The sequence below is a fragment of the Myripristis murdjan genome, chromosome 19, assembly GCF_902150065.1.
Source record: "Myripristis murdjan chromosome 19, fMyrMur1.1, whole genome shotgun sequence".
Lineage (NCBI taxonomy): Eukaryota > Metazoa > Chordata > Actinopteri > Holocentriformes > Holocentridae > Myripristis > Myripristis murdjan.
In genome coordinates this window covers 17,898,700-17,924,732 of record NC_043998.1, presented here as the reverse complement: position 1 = coordinate 17,924,732, position 26,033 = coordinate 17,898,700, and the positions used below count along the sequence as shown (strand labels likewise).

The 26,033-nt window shown below is 40.5% G+C and overlaps 2 protein-coding genes across 3 annotated transcripts in view; both read left to right on the top strand.

Moving 5' to 3' along the window:
- The first annotated feature begins 179 nt into the window (after positions 1 to 179).
- Positions 180 to 24,983, top strand: LOC115378230 (myosin heavy chain, fast skeletal muscle-like). The gene is made up of 40 exons (XM_030078417.1): positions 180 to 383; positions 495 to 638; positions 837 to 993; positions 1,094 to 1,121; positions 1,219 to 1,333; positions 1,536 to 1,628; positions 1,734 to 1,797; positions 1,879 to 1,977; positions 2,143 to 2,246; positions 2,327 to 2,465; positions 2,573 to 2,691; positions 3,668 to 3,817; positions 3,934 to 4,104; positions 4,211 to 4,517; positions 4,634 to 4,725; positions 4,853 to 4,940; positions 5,045 to 5,162; positions 5,324 to 5,447; positions 5,525 to 5,661; positions 5,798 to 6,053; positions 6,150 to 6,392; positions 6,488 to 6,664; positions 7,714 to 7,859; positions 7,945 to 8,035; positions 8,121 to 8,510; positions 8,593 to 8,719; positions 8,802 to 8,920; positions 9,517 to 9,713; positions 9,806 to 9,989; positions 10,240 to 10,405; positions 10,816 to 10,940; positions 11,053 to 11,361; positions 11,595 to 11,798; positions 12,121 to 12,246; positions 13,013 to 13,183; positions 13,293 to 13,493; positions 13,586 to 13,678; positions 21,696 to 21,779; positions 21,876 to 22,022; positions 24,858 to 24,983. Exons 1-40 carry the CDS (start codon positions 180 to 182, stop codon positions 24,981 to 24,983), a joined length of 6,135 nt encoding a protein of 2,044 aa, XP_029934277.1.
- A 233-nt stretch (positions 24,984 to 25,216) lies between these two features.
- Positions 25,217 to 26,033, top strand: part of gas7b (growth arrest-specific 7b) — a 66,577-nt gene continuing 65,760 nt past the window's right edge. For both annotated transcript variants that reach the window (XR_003930048.1, XM_030077202.1), the window contains exon 1: positions 25,217 to 25,396. Coding sequence is in view for 1 of the 2 variants with exons in the window: in XM_030077202.1 (XP_029933062.1) it covers positions 25,217 to 25,396 (180 nt within the window). In the remaining variant the exon portion in view is untranslated. The remainder of the gene's footprint in view (positions 25,397 to 26,033) is intronic.

Sequence of the window (26,033 nt, the reverse complement as noted above, 5' to 3'; positions counted from 1 at the left end):
TGGTACATCCTGTGAGACTTCCCTGGTGGATTCCCAAACAAGTCTTCTGCGTCCAAGGGAGGTAGGAGCTGATTCTGACCTAAGAGAATGCTTTTTGCAACGTTCATTCCTACAGTTATCATCAAAAAATTTGCTCCAATGTTTTACCCTTCCCCCTGCAGTGAGGGTGTGTTGCAGAGATGAGTTCGGATGCTGAAATGGCAGTGTTTGGGGAGGCTGCCCCATACCTGAGGAAGCCTGAGCGAGAGAGGATCGAAGCGCAGAACAGGCCGTTCGATGCCAAAACTGCAGTGTTTGTGGCTGATCCAAAAGACCTGTACGTTAAAGGCACTCTGCTAAACAAAGAAGGGGGCAAAGCCACTGTTAAAACTGAGGCAGGGCAGGTAAGTTCACTGTGGGGGAGGCTGTTTATCCGCTGGGTTACTGCTGAAATGACCTGCTCACTTTCCCTGAGGTTCAGCTGATGAAGAGCATGTCTCTCCTCCAAATTACAGACAGTAGCAGTGAAGGATGACCAAGTCTTCCCCATGAACCCACCCAAGTTTGACAAGATCGAGGACATGGCCATGATGACCCACCTCAACGAAGCCTCTGTGCTGTACAACCTCAAAGAGCGTTACGCAGCATGGATGATCTATGTGAGTAAGACAGCATTTAGCTGATGGCAGTCATTCCCCGACAATGTCAAAGAGCCTTTGTACATCTTGTATGCATCAGGAGATCTGTCAGCCCATATTATCGTCTAACTGAATTTGTGCTGCATGATGCTGAACATGGGTTATAAATTGTATTTCAACAGGAATCAAGACTTCTAACAAACTGCATTATTATTTTAGACCTATTCAGGGCTGTTTTGTGTCACTGTGAACCCCTATAAGTGGCTCCCAGTGTACAACAACGCAGTAGTGGTGGCCTACAGGGGCAAAAAGCGCCAGGAGGCTCCACCACACATCTTCTCCATCTCCGACAACGCCTATCAGTTTATGCTCACTGGTAACATGTCTTCTGGAACATTGCATTAATGTTGTCAGAATTAAATTTTGAGGCCATGCATGATAACTTTCTAATATGACTGTGATGCTGCCTCTCCTAGACAGAGAAAACCAGTCCATCCTTATCACGTAAGCTGCACACTGATTGAAATACTACCACTTGTTTGTGATGCTTTGTCTGAAAGAAGGAACAAATAGCTTCCGGTGTTTATTTGCTGCTCTGTAGTGGAGAATCCGGTGCAGGGAAGACGGTGAACACCAAGCGTGTCATCCAGTACTTTGCGACAATCGCAGTGTCTGGGGAGCGAAAGAAAGAGGTTGTCACCTCAGGCAAAATACAGGTAAGCGTGTGTGGTTTTTATACTGTTTCAAGGAAACAAAATATGAGGGTATTTATATTTAAGATCAACAAATAGTAAAAAAAAAAAAAAAAAAAAAAAAAAAAAGCCTCTCAGAAAGTGGACTGGTGTAACTAAACAAGATGCCTGAATTTCTGGCTAATAATTAATAAATCAATACATCCATTCTTTGCTGTTGTTCTAGGGGAATCTGGAGGACCAGATCATCTCTGCTAACCCACTGCTAGAGGCCTTTGGAAATGCAAAGACTGTCAGAAATGATAATTCCTCTCGTTTTGTGAGTGAGGAGATGCTGATTTTGTTATTAAATGTCAACAATTTGTCATCTTGATTCTTGGATTGGTAAAAAAAAAAAAAAAAAATACATTCCCTTCTGTTTCAGGGCAAATTTATCAGAATCCACTTCGGCACCACAGGAAAACTGTCTTCTGCTGATATTGAAACATGTGGGTTTGAATATCATAGAGTAATTTAATGTTTTGCTTTTTGGGCCTTCCCTTTAGCTCCATTTCCTTTTGTTTCGGTAGATTTGCTGGAAAAATCCAGAGTAACGTTTCAGCTTGCTGCAGAGAGGAGTTACCATATTTTCTACCAGATCATGTCCAACAAGAAGCCTGAGCTCATAGGTAAGACACGGGAAGACAGTTTTACAGTGTCGGTAATTGCACCACGTTTTGTTCAAAGGCCATATAGTGCAAAACAGCAGTGATGTCTGTTTCAGTTCATCTGAAATAAAGCTGATATTTTGTGCCTGAGTTAATATGTATAAAGTGCTTTTGTCTGCAATCCAGAGACTCTGCTCATCACCACCAACCCCTATGACTACCCATTTGTCAGCCAAGGAGAAATCAGTGTGGCTAGCATTGATGACAGTCAGGAACTGATGGCCACTGATGTAAGTCACATTCTGCATATTTTCATTTCCTGTGAACATGCATTGAGACTTAACTCGGTCCTCTAATGATGTGCTTTCAGAGTGCTGTTGACATCCTTGGCTTCACTGGAGAGGAGAAAATTGGCATCTACAAGCTAACCGGCGCTGTGATGCATTATGGGAACATGAAGTTCAAGCAGAAGCAAAGAGAGGAGCAAGCAGAGCCAGATGGGACAGAGGGTAAATATGAACAACAGCTGGGATTCTGCCTTTGTATTTTGTTCTCCGTTTCACTGCACTCTGAGAAATTTTTTTTTTTTTTCATATTTGCTATTTCATTGTTTCAGTGGCTGATAAAGCGGCTTATCTGATGGGCCTGAACTCTGCAGACTTGCTGAAGGCATTGTGTTACCCTAGAGTTAAGGTTGGGAATGAATATGTCACCAAAGGCCAGACTGTCCAGCAGGTATTTTTCCATTGTATTACAGCACTGTAAAATGCCAAACTGCATTTAAGCCAAATTGAACTGTGGTGTAGTGTTGGCTTGTGTAGTTACCTGGGTGTTACATGAGTCCACATGATGGTGAAACATCCTCATTAGTTGCTCTGTGCTCCCTTTTAAATCCACAATCCTGTATTTGTGTCTCTCCATTCACTTCCACAGTGCAGCAAAACAGGTCCTAAAATATGACTTTCAGCACAAATGAGTGCAAGTGCAAATAAAGCAGATTGTGCCAGTATAAAACGCAGCAAGTGCCAGTACCCAGTCATTTAAAAAGCTCTTTTTCTTGTTAGTTTCCTATTTGAATTGGAAAGCAGATCTTGCAGGAACGTTCTGAATTAGGAACCTTACGCCTGGAAGAAACAACCTAATGGTATTTTGACAGATAATAGCAGTTACATGGAATTAGAAAATGGTACTGGGATTTCTTTTTTATATTGACAAAATGCACTGTGCATTCATTTATATGCTAAAGGTGTTGTTTGGGAGCTGTTTTGCTATGGAAGTGAATGGAGAGATAGAAATGCAGTATTCAAAATTACCATACAGAGCAGCTAATGAGAATATTTCACCACCATGTGGACTCATATCATGCACCAGGCAACTATACAACCTAACACTCTGCCAAAGTTCAGTTTTGGTGTAAAATGCGTTAGGAATTTCTTATTACTAATTGTCAGTTTTTATTTTGGCTAATACCGTGGAAGTTGATGAGAAACCAAATATGTTGAAAGGGCCTTGTGGCAAAGGAGAGAATTAATTTAGCATTTTGTTTACAGACCGAACATTGATGTATCGAATCAAGCATACTATGAAAATCTAAAGATGAGATCTCTGCATACCAAATGAAACAATCAAATTTTTGCTACTGTAGTCTGGCTTTATTTCATGAACTGTGTGAATATTGGTTGTGAACTCATATGAGCACGTCTGTTTGCAGGTCTACAATTCTATTGGAGCTTTGGCCAAGTCCGTCTATGAGAAGATGTTTCTGTGGATGGTCATCCGCATTAATCAGATGTTGGACACCAAGCAACCACGGCAGTTTTTTATCGGAGTCTTAGATATTGCTGGCTTTGAAATCTTTGATGTCAGTTTTTTTTTTTTTTTTATTATGTAGCATATTTATTTATTCAATTCATTTAATTTATTCAATTTATTTAATTTAATAAATGGCTCATAATGCTTGATGGTTTCCTTTTGCAGTACAACAGTCTGGAGCAGCTGTGTATCAACTTCACCAATGAGAAACTGCAACAGTTTTTCAACCACCACATGTTTGTGCTGGAGCAAGAGGAATATAAGAAGGAAGGCATCGAGTGGGAGTTCATTGACTTTGGAATGGACTTGGCTGCCTGTATAGAGCTCATTGAAAAGGTTGGTTTATTCAGAGATGGTATTACACCAAGTTACAGAGATAAATATATAAATTTCAGACTGTTTTTATATTAAAAGAAAATTCTTGACTCTCCATTCTTAACAGCCAATGGGCATCTTTTCCATCCTTGAAGAGGAGTGCATGTTCCCCAAGGCATCAGACACCACCTTCAAAAACAAGCTGTACGACCAGCATCTTGGAAAATCAAATAACTTCCAGAAGCCCAAGCCTGTCAAAGGCAAGGCTGAGGCTCATTTCTCTCTGGTGCACTATGCTGGCACTGTGGACTACAGCATCACTGGCTGGCTGGACAAGAATAAGGATCCACTGAATGAAACTGTAGTCCAGCTTTACCAGAAAGCCAGCCTGAGGCTGCTGTCATTCCTCTATTCTAACTACGCTTCATCTGAAGGTAAAAACACAAGGCATGTGGGAAAAAGGCTTGGTCATTCTAAAATATTGCTCATGTCAAAGTAGTACTCTGCAACCTTATAAATGTTCCATGGATGAAAACATTTGGTGTTGTAGAAAGTGGTGGTGGAGGAACCAGTGGAACAGGTGCTAAGAAAGCAGCCAAGAAGAAGGGTTCATCCTTCCAGACAGTATCAGCCCTATTCAGGGTAAATCAACTGTGGTGTAACACTGAATGATTTTATACGTGTAGGAGTATCGTGATATAACAGATAAAGCAATAGTAACACTTGTGATTTTGTGTTCCATAGTAATGCTATTCATAATCCCCAACAGGAAAACCTGGGAAAGCTGATGACAAATCTGAGAAGCACCCATCCTCATTTTGTAAGGTGTTTAATTCCAAATGAAACTAAAACCCCAGGTATTTCAGTAACATCATACTGTATTATAAACACTCATTCTCAAACAAATTAAGTGGCTGTGTCTAGAGTGGTCTGATTATAATGTTGTTCTGGCTGACGTAAGGGGCGATGGAGAACGCACTGGTTATCCATCAGCTGCGATGCAATGGTGTGCTGGAAGGAATCAGGATCTGCAGAAAGGGCTTCCCAAGTAGAATATTGTATGGGGATTTCAAGCAAAGGTAAAAACTCCAAAAAATCTTTTTGTGGTAAATACAATGAAACGTTTCTTTATAATGATCGGATGTTTTCTTGTAGTCTTCCAGCACAGAAAGATCTGTGGCTGTGAAAAAGGACATCTCATTTTGTTTCAGAAGATTTTAATTGTAAATTTTCTCTGTAGGTACAAAGTACTGAATGCAAGTGTGATCCCTGAGGGTCAGTTCATTGACAACAAGAAAGCTGCTGAGAAGCTCTTGGGGTCTATCGATGTGGACCACACACAGTATAAGTTTGGGCACACCAAGGTAAATTATAGATTCTGCAGATTATAGAAGCCGTGTCTCTAGAGACCCAAAAATGACCCCAAATTTCTATTTTCTAGGTGTTCTTCAAAGCAGGGCTCTTGGGACAACTAGAAGAGATGAGGGATGAAAAACTGGCCTCTCTCATCACTGTTACTCAAGCCTTATGTCGCGGCTTTCTCAAAAGGAGGGATTTTCAGAAAATGATGGAGAGGAGGTATGCACAGATAGAGTAGAATTTGATGGCTGTAAACTTGTTGCATTGTTTGCTGATGTACTTGTAGATATTACAAATATCACTTCATGGCTATTAATTCAAGAGCAAAGAAGTAACTCAAACAATGGCTTTTCAGAGAATCCATTTACATCGTCCAATACAACATTCGCTCCTTCATGAATGTAAAACACTGGCCATGGATGAAGCTGTACTTCAAGATCAAGCCACTCTTAAGGAGTGCTGAGACTGAGAAGGAGATGGCCACCATGAAAGTGGAGTTTGCCAAGTGTAAGGAGGACTTAGCTAAAGCTGAGAACAAGAGGCGAGAGCTGGAAGCCAAAATGGTTTCCCTGCTCCAGGAGAAGAATGACTTGTGTCTGCAGGTTCAGTCTGTAAGTGGAGTGAACACGGTATTTGCAGGTAACACAGCTGTTTGCATAATTCATGAGAAAGAACTGCTGCTCACAAATGTAAATTGTATGTATCAGGAAAGTGAGAGCCTGGCAGATGCAGAGGAGAGGTGTGAGGGACTGATAAAGAACAAGATTATGCTGGAAGCCAAAGCCAAAGAGTTGAGTGAGAGACTGGAGGATGAGGAGGAGGTAAATGCTGAGTTGACTGCCAAGAAGAGAAAGCTGGAGGATGAGTGCTCTGAGCTGAAGAAAGACATTGATGACTTGGAGCTCACACTGGCTAAAGTGGAGAAGGAGAAACATGCCACTGAAAACAAGGTGTGTGTGTGTGTGTGTGTGTGTCCTGTGAGCAGTTTCCTGTGAGCCAGGAGACCTCAGCATTTACTAACATATTGATTTTGCTGCACGTCCAGGTTAAGAATTTGACTGAGGAAATGTCAAACCTCGATGATACCATTGCCAAGTTATCCAAGGAGAAGCAGTCCCTCCAGGAGGCCCATCAGCAGACACTGGATGACCTGCAGGCAGAGGAGGACAAAGTCAACTCCCTGACCAAAGCCAAGATCAAACTGGAGCAACAAGTCGATCTTGTGAGTCAAAGACCATTGCCTTTTTGAAATTTTAGCATGATGTGCTTTATAAAGCTCCATTTTCTCAGCAATAAATAGTTATCACATTCACTGGGATTGTTGAGTCTGGTTGCCCATTTGACATCATAATTACAATTAGAGACCATTACTCAACACTATTGAACTCATAATCTATGCAAAGAGCTTACACTGAAACAAATTTTTGGTCAATGTGATGACATTCAAGCAGCACACAATGCCACTGCATAACTGCATTACACCGAACTGAGTTTTCCATCATTTTGCCTCTCTGCAAAAAGTTGTCTGCCCAAAAGTCTTCTTATTTATTTAGTGAGTAGCCTAAGGTGAGACTCTGCATCGTTTGTTCAATCAGCAACAATGGAGCAACAATTATACCAAGAAAAAAGCTACCATACAGCTTATTTTTGGGAGGATTTTACTCAATGGCCTTAAGGGTGTCAGTCTGTAAAACATGCTGTGCAACTCCAATTTCCTTGCACATTCTATGAATTAATATAAAAGTTGAGTAATTTGTTTCATGAATTAATTCTTCATTCAAAGGCTCTGATGTGCCAAAGCTTCTCCTACCACTAAATAGTTTGGTTACCTTAAAGAGCCACAAACTTGTTTTGACAAGCTTTTCCTTCCTGACAAGAATATAATGAATTTGTAGAGTTATGTGGTCATCAGAATCAGATACAACCAAGAAATGAATATAAATATTGATATTGATTTCAACTTTCCAAAATCCATGTTAGTCAAGTCCTGACATGGTGTTTGATGGGTTTCTCTAGCATTGTACTCCACGCTTTCTTTATGTCACTCTCTCTCAAAGCAAGATACTGCAGTTTCAGAGCCCGCTGGCATTACTATTACCAAGTTACAATCATTGCAAATTAAATTACCTTTTTTACCGGAGCGGGAAGTGTTTACATGTGAGCTGATGGCCCTCGGAACATCATTCAAATAGTTCCTGCCAATAGAGAGAAATGAAATCAGGGAAGTCCTGGACTTCAGATTTAATTTGAAAGGTGCTTTCCATGTGTTAGCTTGAAGGGTGTCTGGAACAAGAAAAGAAAATCCGTATGGATGTAGAGAGGGCCAAAAGGAAGATTGAAGGAGATCTGAAACTAACTCAAGAATCCATCATGGATCTGGAAAATGACAAACAGCAGATGGAGGAGCGCCTTAAAAAGTAGGTATATACTGCTGCAGCACTATCTGAGGCGTACAGATTTTACACACCATGCTCTAATCACATGCTATGGTTTGCATAACAGGAAAGACTTTGAGTTCAGCCAACTTGTAACCAAACTTGAGGATGAGCAGAGTATGGCTATGCAATCTCTGAAGAGGATCAAGGAGCTCCAGGTACTCTAGGAAACAATCTCTGACTATCAATTCAAATTAACTCCAAACTGACAGATTGTTCCCTCTCGTGTGTTGCTTCACCCAGGCACGAATTGAAGAGTTGGAGGAAGAGATTGAGGCCGAGCGTGTCGCCAGGGCTAAGGTGGAAAAACAGAGGTCTGACCTCTCCAGGGAGCTCGAGGAGATCAGTGAGAGACTGGAGGAAGCTGGAGGAGCCACTGCCGCTCAGGTTGAGATGAACAAGAAGCGAGAGGCCGAGTTTCAGAAACTGAGACGAGACCTTGAAGAGTCGACTCTTCACCACGAAGCGACTGCCGCAGCTTTGAGAAAGAAACATGCTGACACTGTGGCTGAGCTGGGAGAGCAGATCGACAACCTGCAGCGGGTCAAACAGAAGCTAGAGAAGGAGAAGAGCGAGTACAAGATGGAGACTGATGACCTGTGCAGCAACATGGAGGCCATGGTCAAGGCAAAGGTCAGCTAGAACAGTATACGCAATATTATCCATGAATACATCATGGTAGATATAACAAAATCTCTTTTATTCATATTATTAGGGTAATTATGAGAAACTGTGTCGCTCTATGGAAGACCAGCTGGCTGAATACAAAACGAAACATGATGAAAACACTCGTCTCATCACTGAAATCAGTGCTCAAAGGGCAAGACTTCAGAATGAAAATGGTATGCAGCAGACAATACCGCGTTGACTCTATTTCAAAATGACTACCACACTCAACTTTATTTCCTGATGTCTCTGGACTAGGTGAGCTTTCCCGCCTTCTTGAGGAGAAAGAAGCGATACTCTCTCAGATGTCAAGGGCTAAGCTTGCCTTCACTCAACAAATTGAGGAACTGAAGAGGCACTCTGAAGAGGAAACAAAGGTTTGTTGTTTTGTTGCACTCTTGTGTAACACTGGCAATGACACGGCTTCACCAACCCAAATAAATTATCTTCAGTGTGATGTTGTTTTTTCCTTCACATATTAGAAATGTCCTTGCACATGTATAGACACTAATCTTAATTCAGTGCCGGGTTCAGATAAGAGTTTTTTTTTTTTTTTTTTTTTTTTTTTTTTAGCAGAGTCAAAGAGAGTTTTGTGGGATGCATTTTGGGTTACTGGCAAACATAAATGTGGTTCAAATAAAATATGAAATTTAAATGACATTGCCTTTTTTTAAAAATTCATGACCTTGATCATGATCTTGTAAAGCTGGCCGGCTTAGTGATCTAAGTAGGATAGGACAGTATGGTTAGTTTACACTTGGTGCATTCCCAGTTAGTCGCAATAGTATCCTACTAGGTTTCATAACATTAACAACCTCTTCCCCTTGCCTTTTCACTGGGTTTCAGTCTATCATTAGCAAAATACTAGTTCTTTGGCCCATTCACTGAGGTTTAAGTTTATTTCTGATTCCAGAGCAGCTCAGCATCTGAGAAATGTTTACACAAGGTCTGCTCCAATCTGCTTCTAACATAGGCTAAGAATGCCCTTGCTCATGCCCTCCAATCTGCTCGCCATGACTGTGATCTGCTGAGGGAGCAGTTTGAGGAGGAGCAGGAGGCCAAGGGCGAGCTCCAGAGAGGAATGTCCAAGGCCAACACCGAGGTGGCCCAGTGGAGAACCAAATATGAGACTGATGCCATCCAGCGCACTGACGAACTGGAAGAAGCCAAGTGAGATTCTTTTTTTTTAATAGTTTGATGTTTTGATCTTTACAAAGGTTGCACCATGAACACACTTGGGAACCAAATGTTTCCCTCCTCAGGAAAAAGCTCGCTCAACGTTTGCAGGAGGCTGAAGAGGCCACAGAGGCTGTGAACGCCAAGTGCTCGTCTTTGGAGAAGACCAAGCAGAGGCTGCAGGGAGAGGTGGAAGATCTCATGGCTGATGTGGAAAGGGCAAATGCACAAGCAGCTGCTCTTGATAAAAAGCAGAGAAACTTTGATAAGGTAACAGAGACATTCTGCAAAACATTTAAAGTAATTGTCTGAAAGCTTTTCATATTCATGAATATCTACTTTGCTACGCTCTATTGTTGACTGATATGTCATAGTAATGATTCAACCTGTGGCAAGTTCATGACAGCTTTTAGAAACTCAAACAGAAACTACAACAACATTAATTCCATGGAAAAAAGACATTAGAGTACTTAAATAAACACAAATTCATTACATTCAAAATATTTTGAATCTTGCTTAGATTTTGGCTGAGTGGAAGCAGAAATATGAGGAGAGCCAGGCTGAGCTGGAGGGGTCACAGAAAGAGTCTCGATCTCTCAGCACCGAGCTCTTCAAAATGAAGAACTCTTACGAGGAAGCTCTGGAGCACCTAGATGTCCTCAAACGAGAGAATAAGAACCTGCAACGTATGTACATTACATGATATGATACTGATGTGTTAATAGAAAATTGATCCTGGGATATGAGTCAGACATATTCTGATAATATGGGACGGTACTGTCTGGAACAAGAACAGGAATGTCTTGAACCTAGACATAAGAGAGCCATAGCGCTCTTGAAGATGACATCAAAAATCCTGGAGTTTCTCCCATGGTGGATGGAACCCAGGATGAGTTCTCTCTGTTCTCTAAAACTCTAATTTGGATAATATCCAGACTTTATCCAGAGTTCAGCAGAGTTCAACTTTGCAATACTTGTGTAATTGCTTGACATCATTAGAAGGTTATATGCAAATACTCTTTATGACATTTTCCTGTGTCATCTGTCATTAAGTAAATATGACAAAGTTTGCCTTTTTTTTTTTTTTTTTTTTTAGAGGAAATCTCGGATCTGACTGAACAGCTTGGTGAGAATGGCAAAGCCATCCATGAGCTGGAGAAGAATAAGAAACAAACTGAGAGTGAGAAGACTGAAATCCAGACTGCTTTGGAGGAGGCGGAGGTAACTCCATGCTGATATAGAAATAGCTACTTGAAAGTTGCTTTCAAATTATTTTAATAATCTTGATCATTTGCACTTAACATATTTTTCCTCTTTTCGGTCTTTATTTTAGGCTTCCCTGGAACATGAGGAATCCAAAATTCTTCGCATCCAGCTGGAACTCTCTCAGGTCAAAGGAGAAGTAGATCGTAGGCTGGCTGAGAAGGATGAGGAGATGGAGCAGATCAAACGCAACCAGCAACGTGTTGTTGAAACCATGCAGTCAGCATTAGACAGTGAGATTCGCAGCAGGAATGACGCCATCAGAATCAGAAAGAAGATGGAGACTGATCTCAATGATATGGAGATCCAACTGAGCCACGCAAATCGGCAGGCCATTGAAGCCCAGAAGCAGCTGAGGAACATGCAAGCGCACCTCAAGGTATGTACAGCCGAGGTTTTCTTTCAGCAAGTGAGGCCTGCTATTTGCCTTGCAAAAAAAAAAAAAAAAACAAAAAAAAAAAATTCAGTGCATTGTAATTGTCTAAATGCTGTCCCCAAGGCATTGTCCTAAGAATAAAATTCTTAGAAAAGCTTCAAGTCCTTTCAATTCTCAGGCATGAAAATGATCAAATTTAAAAATCAATTCACTTTTTCCATCCCTTGTCTTCCCAGGAACAAACTCTTCACCTGGATGAGGCACTGCGTAGCCAGGAGGACCTAAGGGAGCAAGTAGCTATGGTGGAGCGCAGGAACAACCTGATGCAGGCCGAGGTGGAGGAGCTCCGGGCTGCTCTGGAGCAAACTGAAAGGAGCCGCAAACTGGCTGAACAGGAGCTGGTTGATGCCAGTGAGAGAGTGGGATTACTGCACTCTCAGGTGAGCAGCATCGCTAGAAAGAATGTCAAGTTATTTCAGTCTTTAAGGAGAAATAAGAGCTTTTTAGCTCTCAGTGGTTACCTGGTGGTAAGATTTCTGAATGTCTTTCTGGCAGTCTGTTCTCAGATTTGAAAAGAATTCCCCACCCGCTGGGGTTTGAAGACATTCTTTGGTTACTGAAAGAGGTCGATAAACATCATAGATTACTAAATGCCCCTTAAATAATAATGCTGTCTCTGGTATTTCCTCTGTGAGCATGATTGTGTGAGATATACCGAGTCATCTTTTTGTCTGCAGCTTCTCAACTCTTGTTTGGTTGCAGAACACCAGCCTTCTCAACTCCAAGAAGAAACTGGATGCAGATGTCAGTCAACTTCAGGGCGAGGTGGAGGACGCAATCCAAGAGGCTCGCAATGCAGAGGAAAAGGCCAAGAAGGCGATCACTGATGTAAATATTGAGCTATTGTCTATTTATTGCTAGAGATTTTGCTGTTTTAGGAAGAGGCTTCAGTAAGTGATCATTGATCAGTGATCAGCGGGAAATTGATAATGATCAGGCAGCCAGGATGCCTCATCAAATTTCTGAGAGTGATGGGGTGAAATTTATCAAGAGTGCACGCTAATAATTTGACCTGATGAACTGACAAAATAATCTCGACTTGCAATAATAAAATGAATAAAATAAGTTTTTGTTTGATTAAAATCAGTTTCATTGATGGCTAATGATAATCCAGCTTGGAAAAAATGGAAGAAACACAAACACCTGCATAAATCCCCATCTTACAGCTAATGTCAGTATTTGGTAATGTATTGTTAGCACTGAACATTAGCATCTGTAACTTTTCATTTCAAACAAATATGTTTAACCATTTACCACTCAGCTTTTTTGATGCATTTCAGATCACACAGAATTCAACTTATTGAGTTGAATATCATTGAGTATGTTGAGTGTTTTAATTATTATAAACATGGTAAAAAAATAGATCTTAGAGTGTATGCTGTGGTGTTGATGTGACAGCAAATAACTGCATCTAGGAATCTCCAGGGTTTGGAAATTTTAATTCCCTGGATTTCCAACATAAAAAGGTGTCCCTTGCATTTTTGGAAATATTGACTTCCTGACATTTCTGGGATGCAACATAACCCCTAGATGGCCCTAACTAGCAGAAACCAGGCAGTGACCCCTCACTGGTGTGTTTTCTGTGTAAATGTAGGCAGCTATGATGGCTGAGGAGCTGAAGAAGGAGCAGGACACCAATGGTCATCTAGAGAGGATGAAGAAGAACCTGGAGACCTCAGTGAAGGATCTCCAGCACCGTCTGGATGAGGCGGAGAGCCTGGCTCTGAAGGGAGGCAAGAAGCAGCTCCAGAAACTGGAGGCTCGGGTACCTCAGCCATTTCTTTGAAATCATCCTAGCATAACTGGAAACCAAATAAGGCTGATTTAACTTAACAGCTGGGGTTGCATTTTGGGGCTTGGTTCTTATCCTTTAGGTGCGTGAACTGGAGGGTGAGGTGGAGAATGAACAGAGGAGAGGGTCTGATGCTGTCAAAGGAATCCGTAAATATGAGAGGCGGGTCAAGGAGCTCACCTATCAGACTGAAGAGGACAAGAAGACTGTCCAAAGACTGCAGGACCTAGTGGACAAGCTGCAGCTGAAAGTCAAGGCCTATAAACGGCAGAACGAAGAAGCTGTAAGAGCTGTTTTTTGACTGACAGAAAACAAATGAGAAATTCTGCTTCTAATTAAGACTATAACCTGTTGAACTTGGGTTGATTGCTACAGGAGGAGCAAGCTAATGCTCATCTGGCTAAGTTAAGGAAGGTACAGCACGAGCTGGAAGAGGCTGAGGAGCGTGCAGACATCGCCGAGTCCCAAGTCAACAAGTTGAGAGCCAAGAGCAGAGATGTCGGGAAGGTAATATTCAATCTGATAATACGTACATGAGTTGTCTTTACAAACATTTTGCCAACTTATTTTTCCCTTTCCTGTCCTTTCAGCCTGCTGATTCTGAATAGACCTTGAGATGGTGCACACAGCACATCCACTACACAAGTTACCCACTAAATTTAGCAAACCTTTATGGTCTGTTGTGAAACTGTAGTACAATAAAGTGTTATGAAGCATGAATCTTGTCTGGATTCTTTTCTCTTTACATATTATATGCATAAACACACACTGAGCCAGCAAAGTCCCTGTGAAATTTTCCAGTGACTCACAGCATAATCAGCCCATTTCCTTATACAGCAGTGACACATGACCCTCTCTCTAAATAACCACACAAATGGATGCATGTTTAGATCTCGATGTATGGCCAGAGCAGCGCGCATATTCTCATCACAAGCCTTTTAGGGCTTGGAGGCCAGGTTTAGAAGTCAGATAATCGGTTTTGACGCAGGGGAGTGTGAAATTTTTAAGCCATAACCTATACACAAGTCGTCATAGCCTATATGAGTCTAATTTGAGAAACTGTTTGCAGAGATCAGGGCAGATCCTGCAGATAATGCCTGCTGACATTTACAGTATGAGTTAAAACAGTGCCGTGTCAGTCATCCACATACAATACATAAAACCAGCATGAGGTCTGTGGATTAAACACAATTAGGCCACATAACTGTAAGACAATCTGGACTGATTAGAAAGGCAGCTCTGACCCATTTGTTTAGCACACTTGACTAGACGGAGGTATTCCATATTTGCACATAGTTTTTTTTTCTGTGGGGTCCAGTCATAGATGCTCTATCGTCATTATAACTAATTTTAAACGGCAGAGCCAGATTGGAACTTAAGCCTGACATGGAAGCATAATACCCATTTGCAGGCTTTTCATACTGCAGGATTACATGTTGCATTTTAATTTGTTTTCTGTTAAGATCACCAGCTCTCTGTTTAAATTAAAAGCATACTCAGCACCAAGTGTAATAGGAGCTGAATCTCCTAATACTGATTAAGTTTCCAAATTTTGTTCAACCTCTTTCCATTAAATTGCGTTAGGGTTAGGGTTAGGAAATAACTGTGATTTTTAGATGTTTTGTAAAACCATTGATGGCAGACAATGTGATTATAAAGAAAATCAAAAAAATGTAATTTAATTTCTAAACAACTTTTTCACTTTTACAGAGTGAATGACAATGCACTGCACATTTTATCTCCAATTTTTCATATATCCTTTCTGGAGACAACTATTTTTATTCTAATCTGCACTATAGAGTTAGGGTATGAGTCAATACCAGTCTCATAACTCTGACATTCATCCTGAACATGAGCCTACAGTGAAACACAGTATGTAAAAAACTAATCAAGGCAGTGGCTCAGCCTCCAATGCCCAAAACAAAGGGATGAAACTTATCACTGGATCAAGTTATCTCAATTAAAACTCCCCGAGAGAGCCCTTTCATTTACTAAAGGATCTGTTCAGGGATAAAAGAATGGCTAATCGCTGTGAAATTAAAGTTAAATCTCAACTATTAAATTATTTCTTGACTATAATCCTCTGTTAATCATCATATATAAAGGCTGTTAATGTTATTTTATTTGATACCCATTGTGGTATTTAAATGGAACAATTTATGACCTGGGTAAGTAATGGTATTAAGATTTTTTTTTTTTTTTTTTTTTTTAATTATGCTTCTAAAGTTGTTGATTATACTGCTCATTGGTGCAATAAGAACTGACACATTCATGCAGTTACAACACAAAAAGATCGATGTTTGCTGTGACTTTTGTGTATCAAGATCCAGTTTTCTGTGAGTGTGGAAAATGGCGACTTCTATCGCCATGCAGGGTTGTAACAGTAAAGGACAGGGTTGTCCAAGATGGATGATGTGGCTGTGATCACTCTGCTGCACAACCTCAAAGCAGACGCAGCATGGAAGATCTATGTCAGTAATGCCTAGTTGACCCTTCCCATATAAGTCCTCATGCAGCATTGAAATAAAATGATCCACTTGATTTATTGACAAGTTTGCATGCTGCAGACCTGCCCTGCGCTGTGCTGTCTCACTGGTGGCCTTCACTGGCAGCAACACTTTAGTGTTTACTTATGGAGGGTAGAAACACATGCAAATGTCCCTTCACAGCTTCTTTCACAATCAGTTAATGCTTGCTGGTAAAATGGCCAGTCCTGAATACTTATGAGCAGCTGATGAATCAGGGTGCATTTTTATGTCCTTTCAATTCAACCAAAATGTAACTTTACTTTTTCCCTCACCGTGTCTTTGTACCTAATAGAGAACCTGGCAAAAGGAAGTTCGACCAATGCTGATTTTTCAGGGCTGATTATCTGATTATCAGTCATCCAGGACACCAATAATCTATATTAGGGCCAGTATCCATTTGCTGTAATTTTTTTAAAAAAAATTGCAGTGTCAAAATTTACAGTATTAGAAATCATTTCTAATTCTGTAAATTTTCAAAGCAAGGCTTGTAATTACATTTCTTACAAATGTCATTACAAGCCTTTTTTTTTTACTGATATAATGTTAATTAAACATTTGAATTCAAACGTTTAATTGACATTATATCAGTAAAAAAAAAAAAAAAAAAAAAAAAACGTTGAAAAAAATTACAAGAAAATTGCCAGAAAATTAAAAAAAAAAAAAAAAAAAAAAATTACTGAGACACTTTGTGTTGGGTTCTCTTTTGATTTGTCTCCTGTCTGTACATCATAGTCAGAATCTTTTAATAAAAATTGTTTTGCAGATGTTTGTTTCTTCTATGGAAATAAAGATATACAGGAATACTATTTATGTATTTACATATTTATTTATGTATTTACTTATTTATTAGAGTTTACTTGCCATCTTTGTTCATCTTATGCCATCTTATGTTCCATAAAGAGCCAGACCCCACCTTAAATAACTGAACTATATGATCAGCATTTGGATAAAAGTTGCTGAAGGCAACACTGAGGCTCACTTCTCCCTCCTGTACTGTGGAGTGGACTAAGTATTTCAGACAAGAAAAACCATATGCTGAATGAGTTCAGCTTCTTCTGGCCAAGACACAGAGATGGTCATTGCACATAGATTTATAGATAGATAGATACACTATATGGACAGAAGTATCGGGCCACACCTCTTAATCAGTGAATTCAGGTGTTTCATTCAGTCCCATTGCCACAGGTGTATAAACTTCAGCAGCTAGCCGTGCAGTCTGCCTTTACAAACTTTCGTGAAAGAACGGCTTGTTCTAAAGAGGTCACTGAATTCCAGTGTGGTGATGTAATTGTAATGTAATAGGATGCCACCGCTGCAACAAGTCAGCTGGTGAAGTTTCTTCCCTCCTAGATATTCCACCATCAGCTGGACATGGGATTATTGCAAAGTGGAAGCGTTTAGGAACCACAGAGACTCAGCCACCAGGTGGCAGCACCATGTAATGTTATAGAGCGGGGTCGCTGAGCGCTGAGGCTCATAGTGCGTAAACGTGGCCGACGCTCTGCTGCCTCAGTAACTGCAGAGCTCCAAACCTCCGCATCAACATCAGCACAAAAAAAAAAAAAGAACTGGGCGCTGGGAGCTTCATGGCATGGGTTCGCTCTTCTCTGTCCCAGCATGACTGAGCCCCAGTGCACAAAACAGCTCCATAAAGGCGTGGCTAGCTGAGTTTGGTGTGGATGACCTTGACTGGCCCGCACAGAGCCCTGACCTCAACCCCATCCAACATCTTTGGGATGAACTAGAACAGAGATTGCGAGTTGGTCCCTCTCCTCCAACATCAGTGTCTGACCTCACAACTGCTCTTCTGGACGAACGGGCCAAAAGAGACACACTCCAACATCTTGAAAGCTTTCCCAGAAGAGTGGAAGCTGTTCTAGCTGCAAAGGGGGACCAACTCCATATTAACGCCTATGGATTTAGAATGGGCTGTCAGAAAAGCTCCTGTAGGTGTGATGTGTATGTGGCCTAATACTTTTGTCCAGATAGTGTAGATAGCTAGATAGATATGTCTCTTAAAACAAATTAATAGGACTGCAACCCGTGTCATCCCATTTTAATTGGATTTTAAATTCATTTGTACTTTGATAAAAATATTCTGACCTCGAAGCAAGGCTACCAAGAAAAGGGAGGCCCTCCAAAGAAGCTGACCAGCTGTCAACACTCTGACTAAAGCCAAGGTCAAGCTGGTGCAAAAAGGGGATAATGGGAGTTGGCTCAAGTCAGACACTTAATTATCCCCCTGGACTCCAGCGACAGAGACAAGACTCTCATTCTGCTGATCTTAAGTCTGCTTGACAGCCTATAGAGGCCGGCTGACGGCTGACTTGTCTCAGAAGAAAATGCTACTGTGCTCAGGACTTTATGTGTGCTCATAATGGCCCAAGTTTGGCTTATACGGCTGCATATTTTCTCCCATCTCATACCTCTAATTCCTCATGTGACAGCTCCACTGAAATGAACTGAATAAAATGGAAAACAGGACCAAGATGATAAGATATACAGTAGTTTCCTCATTACATCACTGTAAAATTTTTAGAAGTTATTTTGAACCCATTTCAAATTAGCTGGCAGTTAATCCATAAACACCTCTCCATGAATAATCCTATTTCCTGATAGGTGAATAATTTCCCTGGTGAGCAACAAGTATCTGCTGAATGTGAACATGTGAACAACTTAAAGCATAAAGCTCAAGAGGGGATTTAGCTTTTACTGGCTTTGGAAATAAGTGCTCATGTTCACAATTGCTGATTAGAATAAACAATTCTTGAATAAAGTGGTACTCTAATTAATCTGGAGAGTCCTAGTTTTACACAATACTCTGACTTCATCTTCAATTTTGTAATCTTGCAGCTAGAGGTCTCCCTTGAACTGGACAAGAGGTGTGGAGATAGAGTGAGCCAAGGGGAAGCTGGAGGGGGATTTGAACCTGGTCCAGGAATTTCATAATAGATCTGTAAAACACTGTTCCTGTGTCTTTTGTCATGCAGCGTGAGAACTGATCTACACAGTTGTACTTAAATATTCCAGAGTGTGGATGAACAGAGGCAAAATTGGGAGGGGATCCATGTTGGGATCATAGACAGAGCCTCATTCCCTCAGCATTGAGCTTTTTGAAATGAACAAATTAAGCACTGGAACTACTGGCAACCCTTCAGTGAGAGAAAGGCCATTTCAATGTACGATATTCATGAGGTGGAAAAAATCAAAGAAGACTGTGGAGGTGGTGAACGGTGAGATTCAAGTGCCCTCAAGGAAGCTGAAGCGCCGAAATTACAGATTAATAGTAGATCATGACATACGGTGCATGCCTTGAAGGCAGTCGAACTGTCACAGATATGTATACCTCGCTGTACTCTGCGTGTGTCTGTGCTCTGATCACAGGGAATATCTTCCCTGTAGTTTCACAGGCCTCTCTGGGGCAGAAGGAATCCGAGACGCTGGGTGTGCAGCTTCATGTTGCCCAGATCAAAGGTGAAGTTTAGAGGCATTTGGTGGAGAAGAAAAGATGAGAAGATGAGGCAGCTGGAATGCAGCAGCTATGTGACACGCAAAGCATTCTGGATGCTGAGGTCAAGGGCAATGCTACTACTACTACTACAAAAGAAAGTCACAAAATGCTTTACTTTTTTTTTTTTTTTTTTTAATTCATACCACATTGAGGAGGAAATATGGAAGCAAAAGCAGAAGCTAATGAATATAATAAAAACAATATAAAATAATCAAAGATTATGTAATCATTAAAATAACAGTTAAAAGAATGTCTTAACATTAAAGTAGTTTTTAAGACGTGACTTACTGTAAAAGATGAATAATTAAGATTTCACAACATTTGGTCAAAGTCGCTTCATTTCCAAATTGGAATTTTGGTTGAAACAGCCACCTTATAATGTTCTGCTTGTGCAACTAACAAAGTCGTCACCACTCATAAACCACAGATCTGATAACTGGTTGTGTAAAGCAAACGTTTCCCTGGGAACTATTTTCCCTGGCAGAGGGAGCACTTGACTCCACCCAATTTCAAGTCGTCAAAACACAACAGTGCTGCTGCTTTTAGCAAAAACTGTGTGTGAAGAAAATTTGAAGTCTCTGAAAGTTCATTTTCATATTGTAATGGAATGAATGGAAACCAATGGCCGGATAAAAGGGAGGGAAAATGATATCAAAGTTCTAGCACGACTTCTGTTTTCTTTGGTAAAAGATTGGAAGAAATGTGATGTGTATAGAATAGTATATATATTATGTTACATCCGGCCTAGGGGAACCGTACGCAACACGAAAAGATGCTCCCCTCTTTCCCCCCTCCCAAGGACAACCAAGGCCACAGAGCTGCAGTCCAACAAAAGGTCCTTTATTTTGACAAGCAAATGGTAGCATTACTCTTCAGGGTGAGCATGGCTCAAAACAACAACCAAAAACAATCTATGTCAAAAAACTATCTTTCCTAATCAAAAGTAATGAAAACAAAAAAGACAGTATAGTATATATATTACTTGAAACAATCAATATCAGTGGTATGATGTTTTAAGTATATGAACATAAGGAGTGAAAAGATCTAAAATGTAAGTAAGGGCAAAACCCTGGAGGGCTTTAAAGGTGATCAATAAAGCCTTGTAATTAGTTGTAAAACCTGACAGAAGTGACACCCTTATTATCAAACATCAGGCGGAGACCAACATCCGCAAGCTGAGGGTCAAGCAGGGCCGAACCAGCCTTCACGCAGCTGAGGAGCAGCCAGGCACAGCACAAGGTGAAGGCCAAATTCAATTTGCAGTGCAGTAGGCACAGCTTAATCAATTTTTTAGTATTTTTAGGTTGCTCGGTTGCACGTAGAGGATGCACTGTGTGGCCTGGAGGCTGTAGGAGCAGGCAGCCACGGTGGAGAGCAGGAACGGCCTGACACAGGCAGAGACAGAGGAGCTCAGGGCTGCTCTGGAGCAAAATGAGAGGAGCCGAGAAGTTGCTGAACAGGACAAAACTCCCACCCAGGTAAAATAAATACGACTGAACAATCTGTACAATATCATAAGCTGATGCTGCTCTGTGGATGAAGTAGAATCCATAATGATTTATTACAGAGCACCAACCTGACAGATATGAAGCCGTTGGAAGCAGATGTCACTCCTGTCCCGACTGAGGTGGAGAGCATTGCCCACGGAGCCGGGAATGCCGAGGGGAAAACCAAACAAACCGCTGCTGATGTTGGGAACACTCACAGTGGTTAGATTGGTACATACTATTGTGTTGTTGTTGCATATTGTGTCAGGATCCCATCGCTCAATTTTCCACAGCCAGGCAATACAGGGTACGCTAGGGCACAGGCTGACTTGATCAAAAACAGAATTTATTTATTTGAAGCTGTTGTCCAGATGACGAATCACTTCTCCTTGCAATAAAACCTAAAGAGCCACAGAAATATTGTTTATGAGGGAAATTCCATAACAATGACAAATAAGGCTTGTCGGGCAGTTTTGTCCCGTAGTGGGAACCAGGACAATTATCCTTTTTTGTTCGACTCTTGTTTTGCTGTGTGAATGCAAGCAGCCATCAAGTAAGAGCAGGGCAACAATGGTCACCCAGAGAGCAGGAGGAAGAACGCCGAGGTTATTAAGGAGACGCGGCATCAGCAAGTTGCAGCTTTCACATGAAACATTTGTACCTCCAACGTCCCAGAAAGGAACAAACACCGTCTGTTTTTTCTCATTGAGGCCCAAGCATTTTTAAGCCTCATCACCTCATCTACAATCTATAACCACAGTTTTCATACAATGGATTTACATCATGGAGGTGTAGGTCATTGTAAAAGATAATTGGGTAAACCAGTGTGTATTCCTCAAATAACAAATAGGTTTTAGGTGGGTTTGCCCTCTGCTACATCCACACTGAAATCTCATCAATTCATTTTGCACAAGCTATCTTCCTTTCTTTTTGTCTTTCTTTTTTCTACCCTAGCTGAGGACAAGAAGAATGTCCTGAGACTCCAGGATCCGGTGGGCAAGCTGCTGCTGAAGATGAAGGCCTACAAACACCAGACGGCGGAAGCTTGTAAGACCATACTTCATCTACCATTTCCTGACCACATCTGTTTTTATAAACATATATAGCATACAATAAATTTGGAAAATGATCAACAGCAGGAGCAAGCAAATAACCACCTGGCTGAGTTAAGGATGGTGCGGTGTGAGCTGGAAGAAGCAGAGGAGTGGGAAGATGATAAGATGACAGCCAAGAACAAGGAGTGGCATATGGCAGCAGAGCACAGATCTGATTACAATAAAAGGCCTGTGAAAAACAAAATCCAGTTACTGAACAGAAACACACATAAATATCTTACTACCTCACTGAAATCATAGTAAATCAAGACAATATTTCTCAAGTGGACCAAATTTACATTGATTCTGTACATGAGCTGTGCATTCTGTACAGACTGCATCTAAAAGTGACCTTCTTCTTCTTCATGTAGCCTAATACTCAACATTTGAGCAGTCACATGATCTTTTCTCCAGCAGAAAAAATATTAAAACAAAGACAGGATGATCAAGATTACTGAATGTATCAGTTTAGTTTGTATTTATGCACAATTAGTTTCATATCAATACATAACCAGTTGACTCAAATAAATTTATACTCCACTTCACTTTATAATGTATTTATGATAATAGCATGGATTTATTTATTTATGTATAGGACCTATGTGGAACCTTATAAAATATGTTTGCGCCACCTTGTGGTTTGATGTGAAACAGCCACACTTGGATGATGTCAATAACATCACACCAGTAATTTTGCATTTTTTGTATAATACCTACAAAATGTATACTGAAACAAGCAGTCCTATCTTAGAACTGTGATATCATTTCTCCTGCGTTTTCTCCAGCCATTGGTTTCCTTTCAGAGACTTCAGACTTTCTTCACACCAGTATTCCATCATTATAAAAAGTCCTCCACTTAAATTTTCCTAAAAGCAGCAGCATTGTTGTGTTTTGATGACTTGAAATTGGGGCAGAGTGAAATGGTCCCTCTGTTGGAAAAATAGTCCCTAGGGCACCGTTTGCTTTGCACAGACAATTATCAGTTCTTTGAATGTTGATGAATTTGTTGCCTGCGGAAGCAAAATTGTACATTATAAGGTAGGTGTTTCAACCAAAAATTCAAAGGATTTTCATTATCTGTTGTGTAATCTTAAGTACACCCAAATGGTTTGCAAAATGGTTTATTGCAGTGTAAAATGTGGGTAACCTGAGGTAAATGGGTCATATCAAACATTCAAAATCACTGGTGTGGTCCTTTAACTTCAATCGGCTAATTTCAGCAGATAAAAAATATTCCTATAATTCAACTCAGCTGTAGCTTTGTTATCCAAACATGGAAAGTGGAAAAAAAAAAGAAAGAAAAAGAAAAGGTCCCTGTACTCACAAACCTAATTACAGCCACACTAAAAATAAAACATCATAATGGCCGTAATTGGCCAATCTTGGAGAAGTGATGTGCAGGCCAACACTAAATACTGATTGTAACAGTGGAGTCACAGAGCAGCGGAGGAACAATCAAGATTTTGTGTCTCTTGGGTAAAATAGCCGAGTCACATTCACAGCTTTGGCTCATACCAAAGCTCATTCTTGTTTGCTTTGTCTCATCGCCTCAACATTTTAATTCAGTAATGACTAGGCCTTCCATTTCCACCATCACCACCACGACTGTCTATTTATATATTTGATCACTGCATCTCAGTACATAATAACATCACAGCTCTCCAGGCCTTCAGAGGGTTAAAAATACAGTCAACAAGATAAGGAGAGAAAATAACTTTAAAATAAACCATAAAAAGGAAGGACAAATTGCACTTCTGCAAAGACTCTAAATCATCACCACATTCAATCAAGTATGCACATGAGAGAGACTTGACAGCTACTCAAGTGTCAAGACAGACAGAGTGAAAAACAAGACGTCTGGCCACAGCTTTCAAAATAAAACAGGAAACATGATGCAACTTATGTCTACATACAAGTAAGTATCTTAGTAACTATCTTAATAAGTATCTTACTAAGTATCTAAATAAATAAGCAAGAATCTAAATAAATAAAAAAGTATCAAAGTAACTAACTCAGTAAGCAATTATCTAAGTATGTAAGTAATTATCTAAACAAAGTAAGTAAATAAATAAGGATCCAGGTAAGTAAGTGTCTAAATAAGTAGGAATCTAAGTAAATATCAAAAAAAGTAAGTACGCAAGTATCTAAATATTAAAGTAATTATGTAAGTAAGTATGTAAAACTCAAAGTAGGCTAGTTTGTAGGGATCTGACTAGGTAACTAAGTAAATAAGTAAGTATCTAAGTAAGTAAGTAAGTATCTATGTGAGAAGGTATCTAACTAAGAATCAAAGCAGCCTAAGTTAACAAGGAAGTATCCAAGTAAATAGCCAAAGTAAGTAAGTAAGTAAGTAAGTAGGTAAGTAAGTAAGTATGTTTCTAAGTGAGTGAAGAGGTAAATTAATTGATTAATTATTAAACAAAGAACTTACACCATACAATATTAAGTATCTAATTTTTCTGGAAGATGAAAAAAAAAAATCAATCTAGTTCAAGCCTTCACAAAAAATATTTTTGCAGCATAGGGCTGCAAAATCAAATCAAAAATCAAAATTGTATTGAAATTGCAATATGGATAAACGCAACATCCAAGTCACAGTAACTGCCATTTTTTTTTTCTTGATGAAGGTTAAATATGACAGTACACTATGAATAATGAAGTATTATGGAGCTCCAGCCATGCCTTGTCTTACAAATCAAATTCACCAGACAAAATAAATAAATAAATAAATAAATGATGGTTTGGTGCAGACCTCAGCAAAATCACATCATCCTATTTACTATTTTTTCAGGTTAAAATGAAAATTATGATCCAAAAAATGAACACCCCCACTAAATCTGCAAATATGATCACAATCGCAATATTTGTAAAATAAGAGCAATAACCTATGTTTTTTTTTTTTTTTTTTTAACATATCATACAGCCCTTTTATAAACTAATATGGCAATACTAGTAGAATAGTCATGGTAGCAGTGACTTTACAAAGCGCTTTTACACGAGATAAAAGTTTGCGCTTTTGTTTTGAAGGCAAACTTGCGGAGTTTCCGGTCTCCCCCTGGCTTCGTGCTTGATATTGACGGTGCTCCGGGTGGCTGTGGCAGGAGGCAGGCTGGCGGCCAGGCTCGCGGAGCAGAGCGGAGAGGGACGCCTTGACAGCAGCGGGAGGAGAGAACCTGTTACTTTCTCTCACTTTTGCTCAAGTTTCACTCGGAGCTCGCCATGCCATACTAAGCAGCATCACAAACTCTGCTAGAAATTCTTGTTTGTTTTCCAAATCCAGATTGTTGTTGTTATTGTTGTTGTTTTCTTCTGAGGAGTGTGAGGGGGGGATCATCACTTCACTTGCCCGCAGTGAGAGTTGCGACGCGGACCCTTCAGCGCTGGCGATGTCTGGATCTTACTGCAAAAGTTTGTACCCGTTCAGCGGGGATCAGCACCAGCAGGGGCTCAGCTTCGAGACGGGGGAAATTATTAAGGTTGTCCAGGCTTTGCCCGGCGGCTGGTGGGAAGGAGAGAAGGATGGAGCCAGGGGATGGTTTCCCTCAAGTTATGTCCAGGTCCTGGAGGTAAGGCACTGCAACAGTAGCTTCAAACATAAGCTTTTATTCTTTTTATATATGTCATTTTTACACCAGGTTTGTGTTTCTCTGATTCTCTCACATATGCACTCAGAGAGATCAGTGACACACACTTAGAGATAAAGATAGTATTCACAGATGAGCTAATGAATAGTTTTGCCATGCTGTGCTTATCAGATTAACTCTACCCGTCCCACCTATGAGCTGACTGGCTGGCTGGCTGACTTACTGACTGAAGGCTCCACACTTCCTCATTCCACACACATTCCAGTCACATTCTCAGGTCTCTTCTCGGTGTGCATGGATGCACCAGGGCAGGGCAGAGAGGAGGCTCTCTCGACTGTGGTCAAACATTCCCCCACCCCCCTTTTTCTTTCCCTGCAAGTCACTTTCGACAGTCATGCCGCTACAAGTCAGATAAAAACTGAGGCAGAGGAGACCCCTTTTTTTTTTAACACAAATTTATTCAATCATGCTGATTTCATTTGCAAAATTTTGTTTGGCTCAGTGATCATTCGATTGGAGGAGATTGAATCTCTGGTTCAGGAAATGGCTTGCTGTCTCCAATTGGTGACACCACTCAGTATTGTGACAATTTGTTATAATCCGCTTGTATCCAAGAGAG